General features: G+C 39.8%; 1 protein-coding gene across 4 annotated transcripts in view; it reads right to left on the reverse strand.

Moving 5' to 3' along the window:
• gpm6ba (glycoprotein M6Ba) overlaps window positions 1-18,919 on the reverse strand; it is an 84,943-nt gene that overhangs the window by 31,273 nt on the left and 34,751 nt on the right. The window contains exon 1 of one of the 4 annotated variants that reach the window (XM_084395959.1): window positions 5,388-5,754. The exons of 2 other annotated variants lie outside the window; for them this stretch is intronic. In XM_084395959.1, coding sequence (XP_084252085.1) covers window positions 5,388-5,451 — 64 coding nt within the window. In that variant the 5' untranslated portion in view covers window positions 5,452-5,754. Of the gene's footprint in view, window positions 1-5,387; window positions 5,787-18,919 lie in introns of those variants that run through there. One more of the 4 variants, XM_084395960.1, reaches the window with a different exon arrangement.

An 18,919-nucleotide genomic window follows, 5' to 3' on the forward strand; every position in this document is an offset into this window, starting at 1 on the left:
CACAATCGGGAAGACTATTGCAACTTTCTTTATATGCAGGAAAATAGATGTTCATTGTTATTGTGGCTTCAAATATTCCTCTAAAACTGTGCAAAACTTAAATTCTTTAAAGTTTTATCATTTAAATTATAAATAAAGTATGAGACATCACTATGAATACATGTTTTCTCTCTCTGATAGAGAGATGATAAAGAAAGAATAAGAGAACAGCAGATTGCGCACCAGTGGGCAGAGTGGACAAGATCCATATACAGGAGGATGAATGGCATTATGCAGGAACAGGACATGCTGTGCCAACCTGCCTGTTAGTGTTGTTCATACCGATACACAACACACACACACACACACATTAACACAAGCACAAGCCAATGTTCATGTCAACACACAGAAAAATGAATGCACAAGCACACTTCTAAATGCTTATGAAAGCCTTCGCCCACACACTTTTACACAAAAGTGTCTTAACAGACTTGAGTTTGTGGTGGCAGATGGAGGCTGTCAGCATGCCCTGAGTGAGTTGTTCCAAATGAGAGGCACATGAGGTTGTCTTCCTTCTCTGTGATTACTCTCACATGCTTACAGTACTCTGCAATCTTGAGAAAGGCTAAGCTCACATATCAGTGTTTGGAATTGAGAACCGTATTATAGTAGGTCAAAAATTGAATTCAACAACACAGGAGCCTCAAGCCACTTTCTATTGTCACAATAGCTCTGAATAACACCTGCAACCACATTGACAGTAATGAAAGACTGAAGTGTCAAAATGGACTCAATAATAAATGGGTTCAATCCAGGTGCAAGTAAAATCCCAATTAACAGACAACAACTCTGAATGGTTCATGAAATGTTTACTACAAACCTCATGGTAGCAGCTCTGCTGGAAGACAGAGGCTGGATCTAAAACCTTCAAAAAACAAACTGCTCTGTGAGCTACTGGAAGTACCTGGAACTCCAGATGAAACAACACAAAAGAGTGTATACAGTGTACACTTAACAGACAACTAGTTTTGCAGTAGGAAAATGCTGAATGTGGACATGCTGAAAATTAAATTAAAATTAATTTAAATGGGGAGAGATGGAGGAAGAGATAGATAGAGAGAATGAAAGAGGGAAGTAGTATGGGAACAGAGATCAGGTTAACTGATACTGGGTAATGAAAAGCCCAGACTACATACAGCACAAACACACACACAGCCCTCATACTCCAGAAGAAAGTTGTTTAAAATACACTGGATAAAAAATAGAAAGAAGAATGACCTGAATCAGTCGGAAACCAGCACCCTCAAAGTCTTATTTCAAACTGAACTTAAATATGAAAAAGGTGTCTACAGTATATTACCAAAATCGAAGGGGTCTGTGTACAAAAAGTATTTTGTGTGTTAAATTAGATACAAATTACTTTGTAATCTATTTTGTTTTGTTACTATTTGTTTTGGTATACCTCTGAAATGTATGCACCTTATTGTATATGAGATACGCATGGTATTTGTGGCTTGCATGCATAGATGAAAAGGAATTAAACGCATTTTGAACAAAAAAATAAAAACTGTAAAAAGTTTACAAACATTTGTAACTTTCCATTAAAGAACTTTCCACCACTGTAAGTTCAACAGTTCAACAGTTTATTGAAGACTCTAATCTCAGGTACTCAAAAACATTAACACACACAACTGCACACATACACAGGTACATGCACACAAAAACAAACAGGTTTTACAGTAAATGCTATGTTCTCTAGAATTTAAAGTCTCACTATAGAGGTTTTAGAAATTTGAAAAATACTTGAAAGACATCTAGTATTTTTTTTCTGTGTAACTTCCCCACACTGCTATTGAACACTGACACCAAATAAATGTGCCAGTCCCAAGAAAATAAATGTACATAAACCTGAGAAAAATACCTTTATCTGAGAGTATCCTTAACATCTATATCAGGCAATACTGGCCTAAAGGCTAAAAGCAGACCACAAAAAGTATTTTCTATTATTGTACAGTAGACAATAATGGAAAAAAATAATGTTATTTCCATCATGTGAGCCATTACTTTACTGTTCCCAGTCCTACATATTTCCTGACTCCAAAAACAGATGTAAAAAATACAATGTCTCTAACAGTGAAAAGATATTATTGCAATTTTCATATCTCCCCCACCTGCAGTCTATATGCCCCTCCCCTTTCATGTCACAGGAATGATGTAATCCTTTTGATGTGGAAAGTGCATGAGTTATGTAAAAAGAGAAGAGCGTGCATGCCACCTCTTCTGTACATGTGAGATTAAAAATTCTCATATTCTCATATGCATATTCTCTCATCATTGACTTATGTTATGTACTCATTGAGAAACATAAACAAGTACCCCATTAAAGGGACAATGAATTGGTCAAATGATGAACAATACTCAGAAAGCTTTGAAGGAAATTGAACAAGGTGTACAAAATAAAGAATGAATAAAATGTCTGCAAAATTCTGCTCTACAACAATATTAGCCTCGAAACCTCAGCAATGACAAGGCTTCAAAACACCTGTTGATCTGGTCTCTTCACATACACATTATTTATTTTACAGTAATGTTAGAAAATGTAGGAATTATTGCTTACTGCAAATATATATATATATATATATATATTTTTTTTTTTATTTTTTTTTTTTTCTAAAAGTTTTAAGGCATTTAATTGTGACCAAATTTACTTCTGTATTGTGACACATTTTGGGGTAAAATAACTTGTTGAATTTTTTTTTATTACATTTAGGGAGGGACTTGATTTTATCCAATGGTTGTTGATTGGATTGTGATAAGATGGTGTTGTGTACCATTATTATGTAAAATAATTGACAATTATTTTTATGCAATATTGCAGTATTTATTATAAATGATTTATCTGTGCACATAATTATTATTTTTTAATGAATGTACCCTTACAAACTTTAATCAAAATAACTTCCCCTCCCCTGCAAAAACATCTCTTCTCTTCTTTGATGATGTGTTTATGGGCAATTGCAAACCACAATGATCCAAATAATAGAGTGGTGCAGGGATGACATTTTTTTGTAGGTCAAAGCCCAGAAGAGTTAGCATTTTAGCACTTCTGGTTCCATCGTCCTGAAGTTAGGTTTTTTGAATGGGTTTTTGGTTAAACGCTTGAAATAAGGTCTCTGGTGAATAAGAGCTCAAGATTTTTTCACGTTTTATTCTGCGATAAATCAGTAATTCCCTCTTTTTTAAAGCTGTTACTTTTTTTAAAAAAAGTGGTTGCGAACAAGTGGCTAAATGGGACTACAGAAGTTGTTGGGGATATCAGCCGAACAGGTAAACTCATCTACTCACTAGTCCACTTTCCACAGTCTCATTGTGATTATAATGGCGCGCTTGCAAACTATTATAACTGAAACTTTCAATGAAAATGTTTTTTAACAAAGACTGAAAGAGTTGTCGCAAGCTTAGTGACATTGAAGTCATTTGACTGTGGTGTAGTTTGTTTATAGCCTAGCCTACATATAGCTTTTGACTTTTTTCATTTGTGAAGATTATCTCGATGAACAAAACATGTATGAATCATAAGATTTTGTTAGTCAGAGACCTTATTTTATGCAAGAGTCCAAAAGCCAGTGGAAAAAGGAAAAGCCAGTTGGTCTACAAAAATATGTCATCCCTGCACCACTCTATTCCCGAGGATGGAACAAAAGTTCCATCCTACATTTTATTTTTTCTTGTTTGGGAAGCTCGTGTATGCATAACAACTTTTGCATCTTCCGTTGCATGCCGACTTTAACTGCAGAACAGTTACATCAAAGGAAGGACAAGGAGTCACATCACAGAAAGAGCAAGTTGTGACTACGAGTGCAAAAAAGTTATGTAAAAATGTTATTGCTACCTTAAATTGAGAATTCACTTTCAAAGTCTTCACTATTCTACAGTTCACTATTCTTTAAGTAAACAAATTATGTGTACTCTGCCTCCAAAGCTCAACCTCTCACCGAAGGACCATAGCATCTGATGACCTGACAGAGACCAACAGTTCTTGGAAATGCATACAATTTTCATAAAGACTTGCAACACATATGGTACCATTAGGTCTCCTTTTCCATAATGTATTAATCTAATCATACTAGGGGCAAAATTGGTCAAAATTTTATATGAATGAGTATAAGAATGTGGTAGAAAGAATAAAGGCATATGGAATTATCTGCTTGAATGTCATGATTTTATGAGCAGTGAATATTAACAAAGATGGATTAGATCTCTGATCGTTCAAGGCTTGAAACATTAATGAACCAGTGGGTGGAGTGAAGGAGCAGCCTCCTTGTTGCTTTGATGCTTGTGGAGAACTTGGACTTAACTGCAAATCCATAACTCAGTTAACATAAAAGTATTATGCCTACACAAAAATAGTACAGAAGCATGTAAAATATCAATTCTGGTGGGGGTCAAGTGGGAGGCAGGGATAGTCTTCTTTAGAGCACAGCTTATGATAAGATATTTTTATTATCATAAATCCTGAACCAATATCAGCTAAACTCAGAAATCACAAATAACCTGTATTTAAAGACACGATTTATCTTTTGATTACATGGTTGTTGTTTTTTCAGGGGATCAGGTGCTGTAGGTTACAATAAAGTGCTCAGCCTTTTACATATTCAAAGCATGCATTCTTTTCGTATCTGATGCTTTTATTTTCTACTGTAAGCTGTAAAAAAAATGGGGGGGGGGGGGGGGGTTTGTCAAAAATGTTCAGGATATAGCGCAAATTTTAATTTAAATTCAAATTTATTTATCAAATTAGTAAAATATAATATAAGAAACATAGGAATTCGTCCATTTGTTTTAGCAGCGAACACTACAACGATGTAAACAACACCTTCAATGGCCTACAATGCGACACCTCCACCTCGTCACCATCAACAATACTATCGACACTAAGACAACACAACATTTAGAATATGCTCTAAATGTAATTATAGTAGGCTATAGTATTTCATATGGATGAATCCATATGGTCCAAAAAAAAAAAAAAATGTTCTTCTTTTTTGCTTAGGGGAATTCACTAAGGTAACAGGAGCAGCTCTTATTCAAATCATCATCATCATTCGCAGCGATGGAAACGGCTCTCCAAAGACGCAGAGGTAAATTTGACATCACCAGCGCTCCAAAGGTGCCTAGATAAAACATGCGCATTCCCTAATCGAATTAACTGCGTAAAAGCATTTTAATGATAAGTGAATGGCACGATGAGGATCACAAGCACTTCAATCAATAAAATATTCGATCCATTCACAATGAACGGCGCGCAAGCGAAGCCTTCGTAAATAGGTTAAGCCGCTCTCTAAACATATAGCACAATAATCCGAGTCGAAGTACAAAACAGAAAACGATTACACACAGTTACAAACCTTTGCTTTCTTCCCGTTCATCTTGATTCTCCTCAGCCGTCGATTCTGGCTTCATCCCATCCATTTGGAAACGAGTATGTTGAATATTCCCTTTGCCTGGTCTCTCTCGCTCCAATACAGGAGTATATCACAGCCACCTCAAATATTTTGTCAGATCGGATATCGCTTAGATAACTTGTTCATAAACGATAAGAGCTCAGCCGAAGAGGGTCTCACGTAAAGGCTTAGAGAAGACTACAGCCTAAGCAGATACGCTGAAGAGAGAGAAGCCGTTAGGAGAAAAACAGCCACTCCACTGCTAGTCAGGTTGACATAAACAGATAGTCCCAGCTGTAAACAGTCACACATGCCCCTCTCCCCCTCCCTCTCTCTCTCTCTCTCTCTCTCTCTCTCTCTCTCTCTCTCTCTCTCTCTCTGTCCTTCTCCCTCTCCGAAATGATGGGAGGACAGAAATGAATACATTAGGACAGGGGTCACAAAGATGAATTAAAAGTGATGTGTGCTAAGAGGCACAAAGACGCTTCAACAATTATTTTATTCCAAACATTGGGTTTTCTAATAATAATAATAAATAAAAAAATACAATGGTCCAACAAAGAAATACCAACTGTCTGGAATCCTCTTAAACAGTATTAATTCTCATGCATGACCTTCTGCTGCATTCAGCTAAACAAAAGACTTGTACATACTGGTAAAATACAACTGTCTGGGAAAGAGAGCACACTAAATACCATCTCTATCATTACCATTTAAGGATCGAGTCTTAAAAACCCAGAGAGTATGAGGTCGTATTTCAACAGTCCCCTTGGTAAAAAGCAACTTAAAAAAAAAATCACGAATACATCCTGATCCTGAAAGAGGTGGTACCCCATAGGTTATAATAATGAACGAACGAATGCTTGCTTGGACACAACATGATTTTACATTTGTGATATATGCAGTAAAATGACTTGACCCATAAAACGTCTCTAACTAATGATGGATTTTGATGTATCTACACACATTGCAACTATGCTGTGTTTTTTAAACATTTAATCTTCAGTTTTATCTTAAAGGATTAGTTCACCCCAAAATGAAAATTTCCTAATAATTTACTCACCCCAATGCCATCCAAGATATCCATGTCTTTCTTTCCTCAGTGGGAGAGAAATTATGTTTTTTGAGGAAAACATTTCTGGATTTTTCTTCTAACAATGGACTTCATTGGTTTCCATCGTTTTTAAGTCCAAATCAATGCAAAAGTCTTTGAAGTGTTTAAATGGGCTGTACGTGATCACAGCTGAAGAAGAGGTTGTTATCTAGCGAAACGATAGGTCATTTAAAAAAAAAGATAATAATTTATAGACTTTTTACCTTCAATAGTTCGGATTGAGCTGATCAACAAACGGACAGGGAACTACGTCATCACGTTGAAAGGTCACACCGGCGCCGGCAGAAGTACCGCCCCACTGTTTACAATGCGACCGTACATAGGAGGATAGTTCAAATAGTATTGTTTGCTATTATATATATAGTAATAGTATTCAGTGAATATGAATATGAATAGTATATGAATAACATTCTGATGAATATGAATAGTAGTTCAAATAGTATTGCCGGCGCCGGCGTGACCTTTCAACGTGATGACGTAGTTCGCTGTCTGTTTGTTGATCAGCTCAATCCGAACTATTGAAGGTAAAAAGTCTATAAATTATCTTCTTCTTTTTTTTAAATGACCTATCGTTTCGCTAGCTAGATAACAACCTCTTCTTCAGCTGTGATCGCGTACAGCCCGTTTAAACACTTCAAAGACTTTTGAAACTGCATTGATTTGGACTTAAAAACTATGGTAACCAATGAAGTCCATTGTTAGAAGAAAAATCCAGAAATGTTTTCCTCAAAAAACATAATTTCTCTCCCACTGAGGAAAGAAAGACATGGATATCTTGGATGGCATTGGGGTGAGTAAATTATTAGGAAATTTTAATTTTGGGGTGAACTAATGAAATTTATTTTACAGTATTTTGGAACCAAATGGTTTTAATTGTCACCTCATACTGATGTAGGACGCATTATGCTTTTAAACACTTTCCCAAACCATTACCATAAAAAAGTGAACTGAAAAAGGCGTAAAGAGATTACTATCCACCCCATTCAAACACCTACCCTCCCCAGGCATCAAACACATAGTAGTAGTGGATGTGCTGTAAACAATCTCATACTTCTGGAAGCAATTTAGAGTTCTTACCTCCTTTAAAGTGTCACATTTTACAAGCAATTTTAGGATGAAATATACAGTTTGTGTTAACACATTTGAGCCCAGAAAGTTAATCTTTAACTTCCTGGAGGGAAACAACCAACAATCCGCCAGGTTTGGTGGATGGGAAGAGAAGATCTTTATCTACGCCTCTGACTGACATAGTGTATAATGTACTGTGTTGCATTATGGGAACAAATCAGGAAATTAATTAATGTGTATTTCACATTTTCACTGAAAAATATGTGCCATAACATGATTTTGTTTCAACAATAGTTTTTGGATTTGCACCAAATGTAAAATCTCATAGGTGTCCCTTCTTTTATTTATTATTTATTATTTATATACACAAGTAACATTTAGGACTATTCGGGGGTGGAACCAAATACAATAGAAACCAATGGAACACACTGGACCTTGTCATGAGGCGGAGCTCTCTTAAGAATCTCTGTGATGGTTTTTCTCTGACATACTACAATAATCTCAAAATGTGTAGGTCACCGTCATATATTAAGTGTTTGTCTGGTAGATGAGAGATCTGCCAGAGTTTATCTTCTTATTGCAAATAAATAAACAAACAAACAAACAAATAATAGTAATTCAGCTGTTTTTTTATTTAGCAGATGGCAACCACAACACACTTTGGCCTAAGGCACTGTAATTTGCTCTGGCCCCCTTCCTGTTCGCAGGAGTGATGAGATACTTAGTAGATTGTCCTCACTCAATGGCTGGATGTCTATGTGGTGTCCACAAAATAATATAGAATTCATAGACAATTGGAAAAGTTTTTGGGGCAGACCTGTTGAAAAGAGATGGTATTCATCCCTCCTGGGATGGTGCTGCTCTTTTCTCTAGTTCTCTTCTTAACTCTATTGGAGTTAGACAACATGTGTCAGGACCTACTCATTGTCGTAATTGTAAGAATTGATAAATTAGAAAATTCCAGACAGTCTGTTTTGAGGGTGACCAGGCCCTGAGAGGACAAAAGGACCTCTCTGGAGATTAGCATTTGAACTGGCTCTCATGCACCATCGAGACGAAAGTCTCACCTCCGAGTCATCTAATCTACATCTCTTTCCCTCTCCCCTCACCCCCTCTCTCTCATGCTCAGATGATCATCTGAATTCACCCAAGAAAATGTATAGTTTAATGTGAATGATTATCACAGAGTATTTTCATGTTTGGTATCATTTAAAATGTCATAGTGCGACTGGTACAAATGTCCTATTTCCAGAATAAGTAAAACACAAGGTAATAAGGTTTTTGAAGGTTTATGGATAACTAGCATACAAGGAGGGGTTGGTCTCTCAAGCAAATGGTCACACACCCCCAAGAGGTGCTACAGTGTACCTCTGAATGCAAATTTCTATTGTTAGCACATGCTTCCAGGTGAAAGGTTTGTCTATTTAAGGAGGTGCAGCAGGGAGATCGGGGCCTTTTCTGTACCTCAGATGGCCCGTGAGGCTGAGAGACCGAGATCTCTCAGCCTCATGTATTTCTTAATGTTGGGTTTGCATCTTTTCTTTATTCCGGAGAATTTGATGTTTTGTATCGATTATCTTTGAATTGATTATGAAATTGGCATGATACATTTACCTGACATAATAAATCCAAATGTGATTATTCTAACTGATTTTGACATTGTTCATTTAATGGTTAAAAGGAATAGTCAAACATTCACTCACTTTTAGTGAGGCACAGATATTATTAAAACCCTTTCATTTATGGAGTCAGATGAATTAACGAGAATACATATGATTAATGTATTACAAATTTAATCAACCAATACTTCGCATGAGTGAGGACAGAGCACGTGATTCCTTCCCCGTGTATTGGCGAACCGGCAATTGGGCCAATATAGCGGGCCTTACATAATCATACCCTAGATCTAATATTATCACACGGAATCAATGTTAATGCCGTTGAAATTCTGCAGCAGAGCGATGACATCTCAGATCATTATCTAGTCTTGTGTAAACTTCATTTAGCCAAGGCTGCAAAGCCGACTCCGTGTTACAAATATGTTAGACCTATCACTTCTGTCACTAAAGATTGCTTCATTAATAATCTTCCTGATCAGTTTCATCATCTCAGCATTCCAGATAGCTTAGAAGAACTCGATATTGCGACAGAAACTTTTAACTCTCTTTTTTCCAGCACTTTAGACACAGTTGCTCCATTGCGCTTAAAGAAGATTAAAGAAAATAGTCCAACACCGTGGTACAACGAGCACACTCAGGCCCTTAAGAGAGCAGCCAGAAAAATGGAGCGCAACTGGAAGAAAACAAAACTAGAGGTATTTCGCATTTCATGGAAAGAGAGCTCAATTGCATACAGAGAGGCCTTAAAAGCTGCTAGATCTGCTTATTTTTCAATCCTATTAGAAGAAAATAAACAAAACCCTAGGTATTTATTTGAAACAGTGGCTAAACTAACGAAAAATAAAGCTTCAAGCCCAGAAGTTTCCAAGCAGCACAGCAGTAATGACTTTATGAACTTCTTCACTTATAAGATTGATAATATCAGGGAGAAAATTATAACTATGCAACCGTCTACTACAGTATCACATCAGGCAGTGCATTGTAGTGTCCCTAAGGAAATAATTGATTCATTCATTGCTATAGAAGGGGAAGAATTTGTTAAACTTGTTAAATCATCTAAATCGACAACATGTATGTTAGACCCTATACCGACTAAGCTACTGAAAGAGATGCTTCCAGAGGTCATAGATCCTCTTCTTAATATCATTAATTCATCTTTGTCATTAGGATACGTACCAAAAACTTTTAAGCTTTTAAGCTTTTAAACCGCTTGTTAAAAAAAACGCAACTTGATCGTACAGAATTAGTCAATTACAGGCCGATCTCGAATCTACCTTTTCTGTCAAAGATACTAGAAAAGGCGGTATCCTCACAACTATGTTTCTTTTTAGAAAGAAATTGTATCTGTGAGGATTGAGGATGAAGAGATGTCTCATCGATCACAAGTTCAGTATGGCGTACCACAAGGCTCAGTACTAGGACAGTTGCTTTTCACTCTGTACATGCTACCCTTGGGAGATATCATTAGGAAGCATGGAATTAGTTTTCACTGTTATGCCGATGATACTCAGCTCTATATTTCTTCACGCCCTGACGAAACTGACCAATTCACAAAATGAACGGAATGTATAGAGCCCCTTTCACACAGCGCTTTGAACCCGGGAAATTGCCGGCAAATTGCCAGAACGCCTTCTGTGTGAACGCAAACATGACCCGGGATTGATGCCGGGTTGGGGACCTAGTAACATTGCCGTGTTCAGTCCCGGAACGCGCGCTGTGTGAACAAAAGCCGTAATAATGCCGTGTCGTAGTGATGACGCTGAAGCCGGGATCGTTCGCCAGCTGTGAAACGGTACGTAATGCGCAAGTTTATGATCGAATCAGAGAAAAAAATGCACAAGCGTGGTTTCTCGAGTGAGAAATCGCAGCTCATAAGCAAACCTACGCTGCTGAGACATTACATGTCACGTCGATGTCACGTGTCTTTACAGGATTTTTACGAGTTGTGTGTGAACGCACTATCTGATTCCGGAAAATCATTCGCAATGTGAATGAACCAAAATCAAATGAACCCTGGTCAAATCCCGGGTCACTTTATCCGTGTATTTTCCGGAATCTCTGTGTGAAAGGGGCTTAGGTGATATAAAAAATTGGATGACTAGTAATTTCCTACTACTTAATGAAAGTATGAAATGAAAAAAATAATTATTGGACAAAAAACGTCCTCACGTAATAATCTAGAATACTGTCTAACACTTGATGGCTGCTCTGTCAAGTCTTCGTCGTCGGTTAGGAACCTGGGTCTGCTCTTTGATACCAATCTTTCATTTGAAAGTCACGTGTCTAGTATCTGTAAAACCGCATTTTTCCATCTTAAAAATATATCTAAATTACGTCATATGCTCTCATTGACAAATGCGGAACAATTAGTCCATGCGTTCATGACATCAAGGCTAAATTATTGTAATGCTATTATGGGTGGTTGCCCTGTGTCAGGAATCAATCAGGCTCATTCACATCCACAACACAAAGATCACACTCACCCGAATACTAATCACCTGCACCTGTCATCAGTCCCAGCTATCACTGAACACTACAAAGGAACACACCTCACCTCCAGTCCCTGTCGAACCTTGAACTAGGAAAGACCCACTAACCTGCTCTCTGTGCATTCCAGACTTATGTTCCTGAACAGTTCCAGTCTGTTTCCACAGTGATACTTAACTACTTCCTCGTCTTGAGATCCCACGTTCTCCTCGGTGTGTTCCTCGGATTGTGTTTCGTGCCATACTCAAGCCTGCTGCTATCTGCAAGAGAAAAGACGATCATTCATGTTATTCTCACAGTACCTGTTAATGCATCTTCATTTACCTGCTGTCCAACGAGAGCTTCAATAAATGTTATACTGAATCCTTCTTGGTATCCGAGTATACATCCTGACAGAAGGTTCGACCTACAATCACTATGGATTCAGCACAACCCGATCCAGGGATCAATCCAGCTGGAATTCCTCCGCTCGAGTCTGCCGAGCGCGGAGCGGCAGCGATCCCTACTTCCGCATCTGTCGATTCTTCCCCGCTGTACATTTCCAGTCCGATGGTGAAACCAGCGCCCTTCTCTGGTCGGGAAGAAGATTGCAATGGATTTCTTCTTCAATGCTCACTTGCTCTAGAGGTACAACCTTACCATTTTCCTACTTAACGTTCAAAGATCTCCTTCATCATTTCACTTCTATCTGGCCGAGCACTTCAATGGGCAGAAACCATGTGGAATCAGACAGGACCGGTTAACGATTCTCTTCAGAATTTCATAGTGCACTTCAAAGAAGTTTTTGGTTGTCCAATAGGTGATTCATCAATTTGTAAACAGTTATATCACCTCCAACAAGGCCGAATGTCTATTACAGAATATGCGTTGAAGTTTAGAACCCTTGCCGCTGCGAGTGGGTGGAACGAGAGAGCACTCATCACTACTTACCGTCAAGGTTTGAACCCAGCCCTCAGATTACAACTCGCAATTTATGATGATGTCATGGGCCTTGAAAAGTTTATTCAACAATCTATCCGAGTCTCCCGTCGAGTTCAAAATTATTCTGCTGATCATCACCAATCATCATATGCTTTCTCATCCAGACCTACTGAGAACCCAGATCCCTGTGGATTTGAGCCTGTGGTTGAGCCTATGCAAATTGACCATACCCGTCTCTCTCCATCAGAAAGAACCAGACGCATGACTAATAATCTCTGTCTGTATTGTGGAGACAACACCCATTACATCGGTGTCTGTCCTGTTCGTCCACCTCGTCTCTTGGTGAGTTCGATGGCAATCAGTCCCCTCAGTGTTGCTCCACTATCCACCACAGTATCATTGATTTCTACTGATGTTATCATTTCCGCTACAGCCCTCATCGATTCAGGATCAGCGGGCAATTTCATTTCGGGCGACCTCTGCCGGAAACTTCAACTCCCGAAGACTCTCTCCCCAACCCCGTTCACAGCCAAAACAGTGACCGGAAAAGTTTTGAATCCTGGGTATGTGAAACACAGAATCAAACCAATCACGTTAAGAGTAGGCTGTTTGCACGAAGAATCATTCACTCCTTTGGTGTTAGAAAATTCCACTTCTGCGATCATTCTTGGCAGACCCTGGCTCATCCAGCATAATCCCGAGGTTTCATGGAATAATGGAGATATTCTGTGCTGGGGTTCTATCTGTTTCTCTACTTGCTTCCCAAAACTTCCAAGACCTGTCCCTCCTTCGCCAAAGACCATCTCCATTGCAGTGACATCTATCGAGAGCCCTCGAGAAAAACAGTCCACAGAAATTCCCCCCTGTTATGCTTCCTTTGCAGACGTGTTTAATCCTGAGAAAGCCTCTCATCTTCCTCCACACAGACCTTGGGATTGCGCGATTGACTTGGAACCTGGAAAATCGGTGCCCCGCGGTCACATCTATTCGCTCTCCATCCCAGAACAACGAGCCATGGAAGAATATATACAAGAAGCCTTAAATCAGGGGTACATACATCCATCAACTTCTCCAGCAGCATCTAGTTTCTTCTTCGTGGTAAAGAAAGACGGGGGTCTAAGACCTTGCATCGATTACTGAGCTCTTAACAAGATCACCACAAAGTTTCGGTACCCACTTCCTCTCGTACCCACATCACTCGACCAACTACGAGGTGCTAGTATCTTCACCAAACTAGACCTCAGGAGTGCGTATTCTCATTCGGATACGAGAGGGGGATGAGTGGAAAACGGCATTCATCACCCCCTCAGGTCACTATGAGTACCTCGTTATGCCTTATGGACTGGTCAACACCCCTTCTGTGTTTCAAGATTTCATGAACGAGATACTCCGTGATTTCCTCAACAAATTTGTGATTGTGTATATAGATGACATTCTAATATTCTCCCAAGACGAATCTGCACATCGACGACATGTCTCCAGAGTTCTCCAACGATTACGAGATCATTCTCTCTTCCTGAAAGCAGAGAAGTGCATTTTCCATCAAGAATCAGTTACCTTCCTCGGGTATATCGTGAGTAAGCAAGGTGTACAGATGGACGATGGAAAGGTTGCTGCAGTCACTTCATGGCCCACTCCACAAACAGTAAAAGAACTCCAACGATTCCTTGGCTTCGCAAATTTCTATCACAGATTTATTAACAACTACAGTACCATAACTTCTTCACTTACTTCTCTTCTGAAAGGAAAACCGAAGTCCTTGACCTGGAATCCTGAAGCAGATCACGCCTTCCAAACTTTGAAGAACAAATTCATCACCGCTCCTCTTCTACGTCACCCTAACCCAGATCTTGCCTTCACTGTTGAAGTCGATGCCTCCACGACTGGAGTAATTGCCATACTATCTCAGCACCAGGAGAATGTCCATAAACCTCTTCCCTGTGCCTTCTTTTCAAAGAAGTTGTCACCAGCTGAACAGAACTATGATGTGGGTAATCCGGAACTCCTCGCCATTAAGCTGGCTCTGGAGGAGTGGAGACATTGACTCGAAGGGGCACAACATCCATTCATGGTACTTACTGATCATAAGAATCTACAATATCTTAAAGAAGCCAAAAGACTAAACCCACGTCAAGCCCGTTGGGCCTTATTCTTCACTCGGTTCCATTTCCACATTTCCTATTGGCCAGGAACCAAGAACATTCGTGCAGATGCCTTGTCCAGACTCCATGCCTTTCCAGACACCGTTGACGAACCTGAACCAGTCCTGCCCGCTACAGTTTTTGTTAACCCTATTATATGGGACATTGATGATCAGATCCAAGAAGCTATGGGACAAGAACCTATACCACCGGAATGCCCTGACACTCTCACGTACGTTCCAAACGAATATCGCCTACTTCTCATCGAATCTGCTCATTCGTCAGTTGGTACAGGTCATCCCGGAGCAACACAAACTTACACCCTTCTACAACAACGATATTGGTGGCCGGGCATGAGAGAGGAAGTACAGCGTTTCGTCCAGGGATGTCAAGTTTGCGCTGTATCGAAGACTCCCCGTCACTTACCTTCAGGAAAACTATTACCTCTACCCATTCCCCAACGGCCATGGTCACATCTTGGCATCGATTTTATTACTGACTTACCACCATCAGGAGGCAACAACTACATTCTTATTATAGTCGACAGATTCTCCAAAGCCTGTAAACTGATCCCCTTACCGGGTCTTCCTACAGCTCTTGAGACAGCCGAGAGCCTCTTCAACCAGGTTTTTCGTCACTTTGGCATTCCTGAGGACATTGTGTCGGATCGAGGACCCCAATTTATCTCACGGGTATGGAAAGCTTTCTTTTCTTTTCTCGGAGTAACGATAAGCTTGACACCGGGGTACCATCCTCAGGCCAATGGACAGACTGAAAGAAAGGTTCAAGAGATAAATCGTTTCCTCTGCACGTTCTGTCAAAATCGTCAAGACACATGGCATCAATTCCTCGCCTGGGCAGAATATGCCCAAAACTCCTTGCATCAGACCACCACAGGATTAACTCCCTTCCAATGCTTCCTTGGTTTCCAGCCACCACTGTTTCCGTGGTCCGGTGAGCCTTCCGAGGTCCCTTCTGTTAATTACTGGTTTCGAGAAAGTGAAAGAGTGTGGAATGATACCCACCATCATCTCCAGCAGGCCATACGCAGACACAAAAGATTTGCGGATGCACGACGAAATGACACGCCCACGTTTGAACCTGGTCAACTTGTCTGGCTCTCAACACGAGACATCCGTTTACGCCAGCCCTGCCATAAATTAAGCCCACGATATATAGGACCCTTCAAAATTCTCCATCAAGTCAATCCAGTCACATACAGGCTCCACCTCCCTCCTCAATTCAAGATTCACCCAGTGTTCCATGTGTCACTCCTGAAACCTCACTATCCTTCTGTTCTTCCTCCCTCCACAGAGCCTGATCCTGACTACACACCTCCCATACCTACCATCGAAGAAGATCCCATCTACTCGGGGTGGTCGTTTAGAATACCTTGTCGATTGGGAAGGTTATGGGCCAGAAGAAAGATCTTGGGTTCCTCGAGACGATATCCTAGACCCGGCTCTTCTCACTGAATTCCACCAACAGCATCCACATTGACCAGCTCCACGACCTCGAGGCAGACCACCACGACGTCGGGGTCCTCGGTCCACTGGCGCGGACCCTGGAGAGGGGGGTAATGTCAGGAATCAATCAGGCTCATTCACATCCACAACACAAAGATCACACTCACCCGAATACTAATCACCTGGACCTGTCATCAATCCCAGCAATCACTGAACACTACAAAGGAACACACCTCACCTCCAGTCCCTGTCGAACCTTGAACTAGGAAAGACCCACTAACCTGCTCTCTGTGCATTCCAGACTTATGTTCCTGAACAGTACCAGTCTGTTTCCACAGTGATACTTAACTACTTCCTCGTCTTGAGATCCCGCGTTCTCCTCGGTGTGTTCCTCGGATTGTGTTTCGTGCCATACTCAAGCCTGCTGCTATCTGCAAGAGAAAAGACGATCATTCATGTTATTCTCACAGTACCTGTTAATGCATCTTCATTTACCTGCTGTCCAACGAGAGCTTCAATAAATGTTATACTGAATCCTTCTTGGTATCCGAGTATACATCCTGACACCCTGCACGCTTAATAAACAAATTACAGCTGGTCCAAAATGCAGCAGCTAGAGTTCTTACCAGAACCAGGAAGTATGACCATATTAGCCCAGTTCTGTCAACACTGCACTGGCTCCCTATTAAACATTGTATACATTTTAGAATATTGCTGATTACTTACAAAGCACTAAATGGTTTAGCTCCGCAGTACTTGAGCGAGCTCTTAACGCATTATAGTCCTTCACGTCTATTGCGATCTCAAAATTCCGGCCAGTTGATAATACCTAGAATATCAAAATCAACTGCTGGCGGTAGATCCTTTTCCACTCTAGCACCAAAACTTTGGAGCAGTCTTCCTAACATTGTCCGGGAAGCAGACACACTCTGTCAGTTCAAAGCTAGACTAAAAACACATCTCTTTGACCTAGCATACACATAACACATTATAGACTTTTATAATTCAATGTTAGGCTGCATAGATTAGGTCAGCCGGAACCGGGAACACTTCCCATAAACCCTGATGTACTCGTTACATCATTAGAAGAATGGCGTCTACACTAATATTAGTCTCTCTGTTTATCCCGAGGTTTACCGCAGTCCGCCGGATCCAGGCTGTATCCAGATCTGATGAAGGACCTGCACCTGGACGCGACGACAGCGCAGTCCTGAAATGTCAACTAGGCTTTTCCCTGTGAAGGCCTCCCCTCCCCTCCCTTTACCTATCTACAGATAAAGCGTTGTCGGGATAATTCCGATTCGCGAGGCTACTTGGAAGCGATAATTTTAAGGCCAGACAAGTAGTATGTTGAGGGTTGATTTGTAGGGAAGGACTACACGCCTGCACACATATATTCAAACGCACATACCTATAGACTGAACTTGTAATACGCATGTGCATGCCATCGGCGTTCTCACTGGTTCGCGTTTTTGAAGTTTGCGCAGAAAGAACTTAAGAGTTTTCTGTTAAAATGGTGTCATGTTAGCGGACCCTAAGTTAATAACTAATGATCGTTGCGACGGAAGTGAATCAATCAAACTAACTTTAGCTGGACAATAACTTTATTCTAGAGCTGCTTAATTTCCTATTATCAATGTAAAGCTGCTTTGGAACAATCTACATTGTTAAAAACGCTATATAAATGAAGATGACTTGACTTGACTTGACTTGACTTGACTTGACTTGACTAACTGGTCCCTAAACCATATAATTAGCACAAAATCATTAGACAGTTGCAATGATGTCACAGACACAGACATGAATTTTTTTTGAGTTTAACCGTATTTAAATAACATAAATTACTTTATAATCATTCACAAACATAATTACATAGTTCTGGCATGAAACTCTGAATGGTGCAGGCTGATAGGTCTTTAGCTTAATGGCAGTGTATCTACTTAGCACAGCTGATTGGTTGCTGTTGCATGAGCAGCCAATGAGCTTGCTGCATTCAACTCAAACATTCAAATACTTGGCATTGTTTGCTCTTAACAGTTTGCAGCACGCTTTCAGAACCCTCCCCCTTCCCCAGCTCCACCTAGTATAGATCTGCTACGGGGTTAATTTATGTATGTTACATGTGCAGCAGCTGCAGCATGATTTACATGCTCACATCAAAGTCTGTGAATGTATTCGTAGTAGCAAGTCTCATCAGCAGCAGCATAGCAGATCTATTCCGCCAAGACCAAAATACATTAACATTGTCATATCCATTACCATGTCAATCTCTATTAACATACCAATCTCCTGAGAGTTGTCATGACAGAATAATAATTATTTATTATTTTTTAATAAACTTTTTGGATGATGTGTTAAGTCGAGACACTACAGGTGAATAGGGTAAAAAAAAATTAATAATAGATATCACCATGAAACTTCCTCAGTTGATTACTTACACAAGTATATAAAAAAAATGTATTACAAGGTTTAGAAATTTGTATGTTTAATTATGCAAATTAGGCATTATCTCATTAAATATGCACGATTTTGCATATATTTTCGGTAGATAGATCTGAACATATGATAAAGCCAGGTGTAAAATTCTTTTTTCATTTTGTTTACACACAAGATGAAAATAAAAACTCAGAGGGATTTCAGGATATATGCTTTCATTACCTAGGAAATCAAAATATACTGT

This window comes from Rutilus rutilus (genome assembly GCF_951802725.1).
Source record: "Rutilus rutilus genome assembly, chromosome: 2".
Classification (NCBI taxonomy): domain Eukaryota; kingdom Metazoa; phylum Chordata; class Actinopteri; order Cypriniformes; family Leuciscidae; genus Rutilus; species Rutilus rutilus.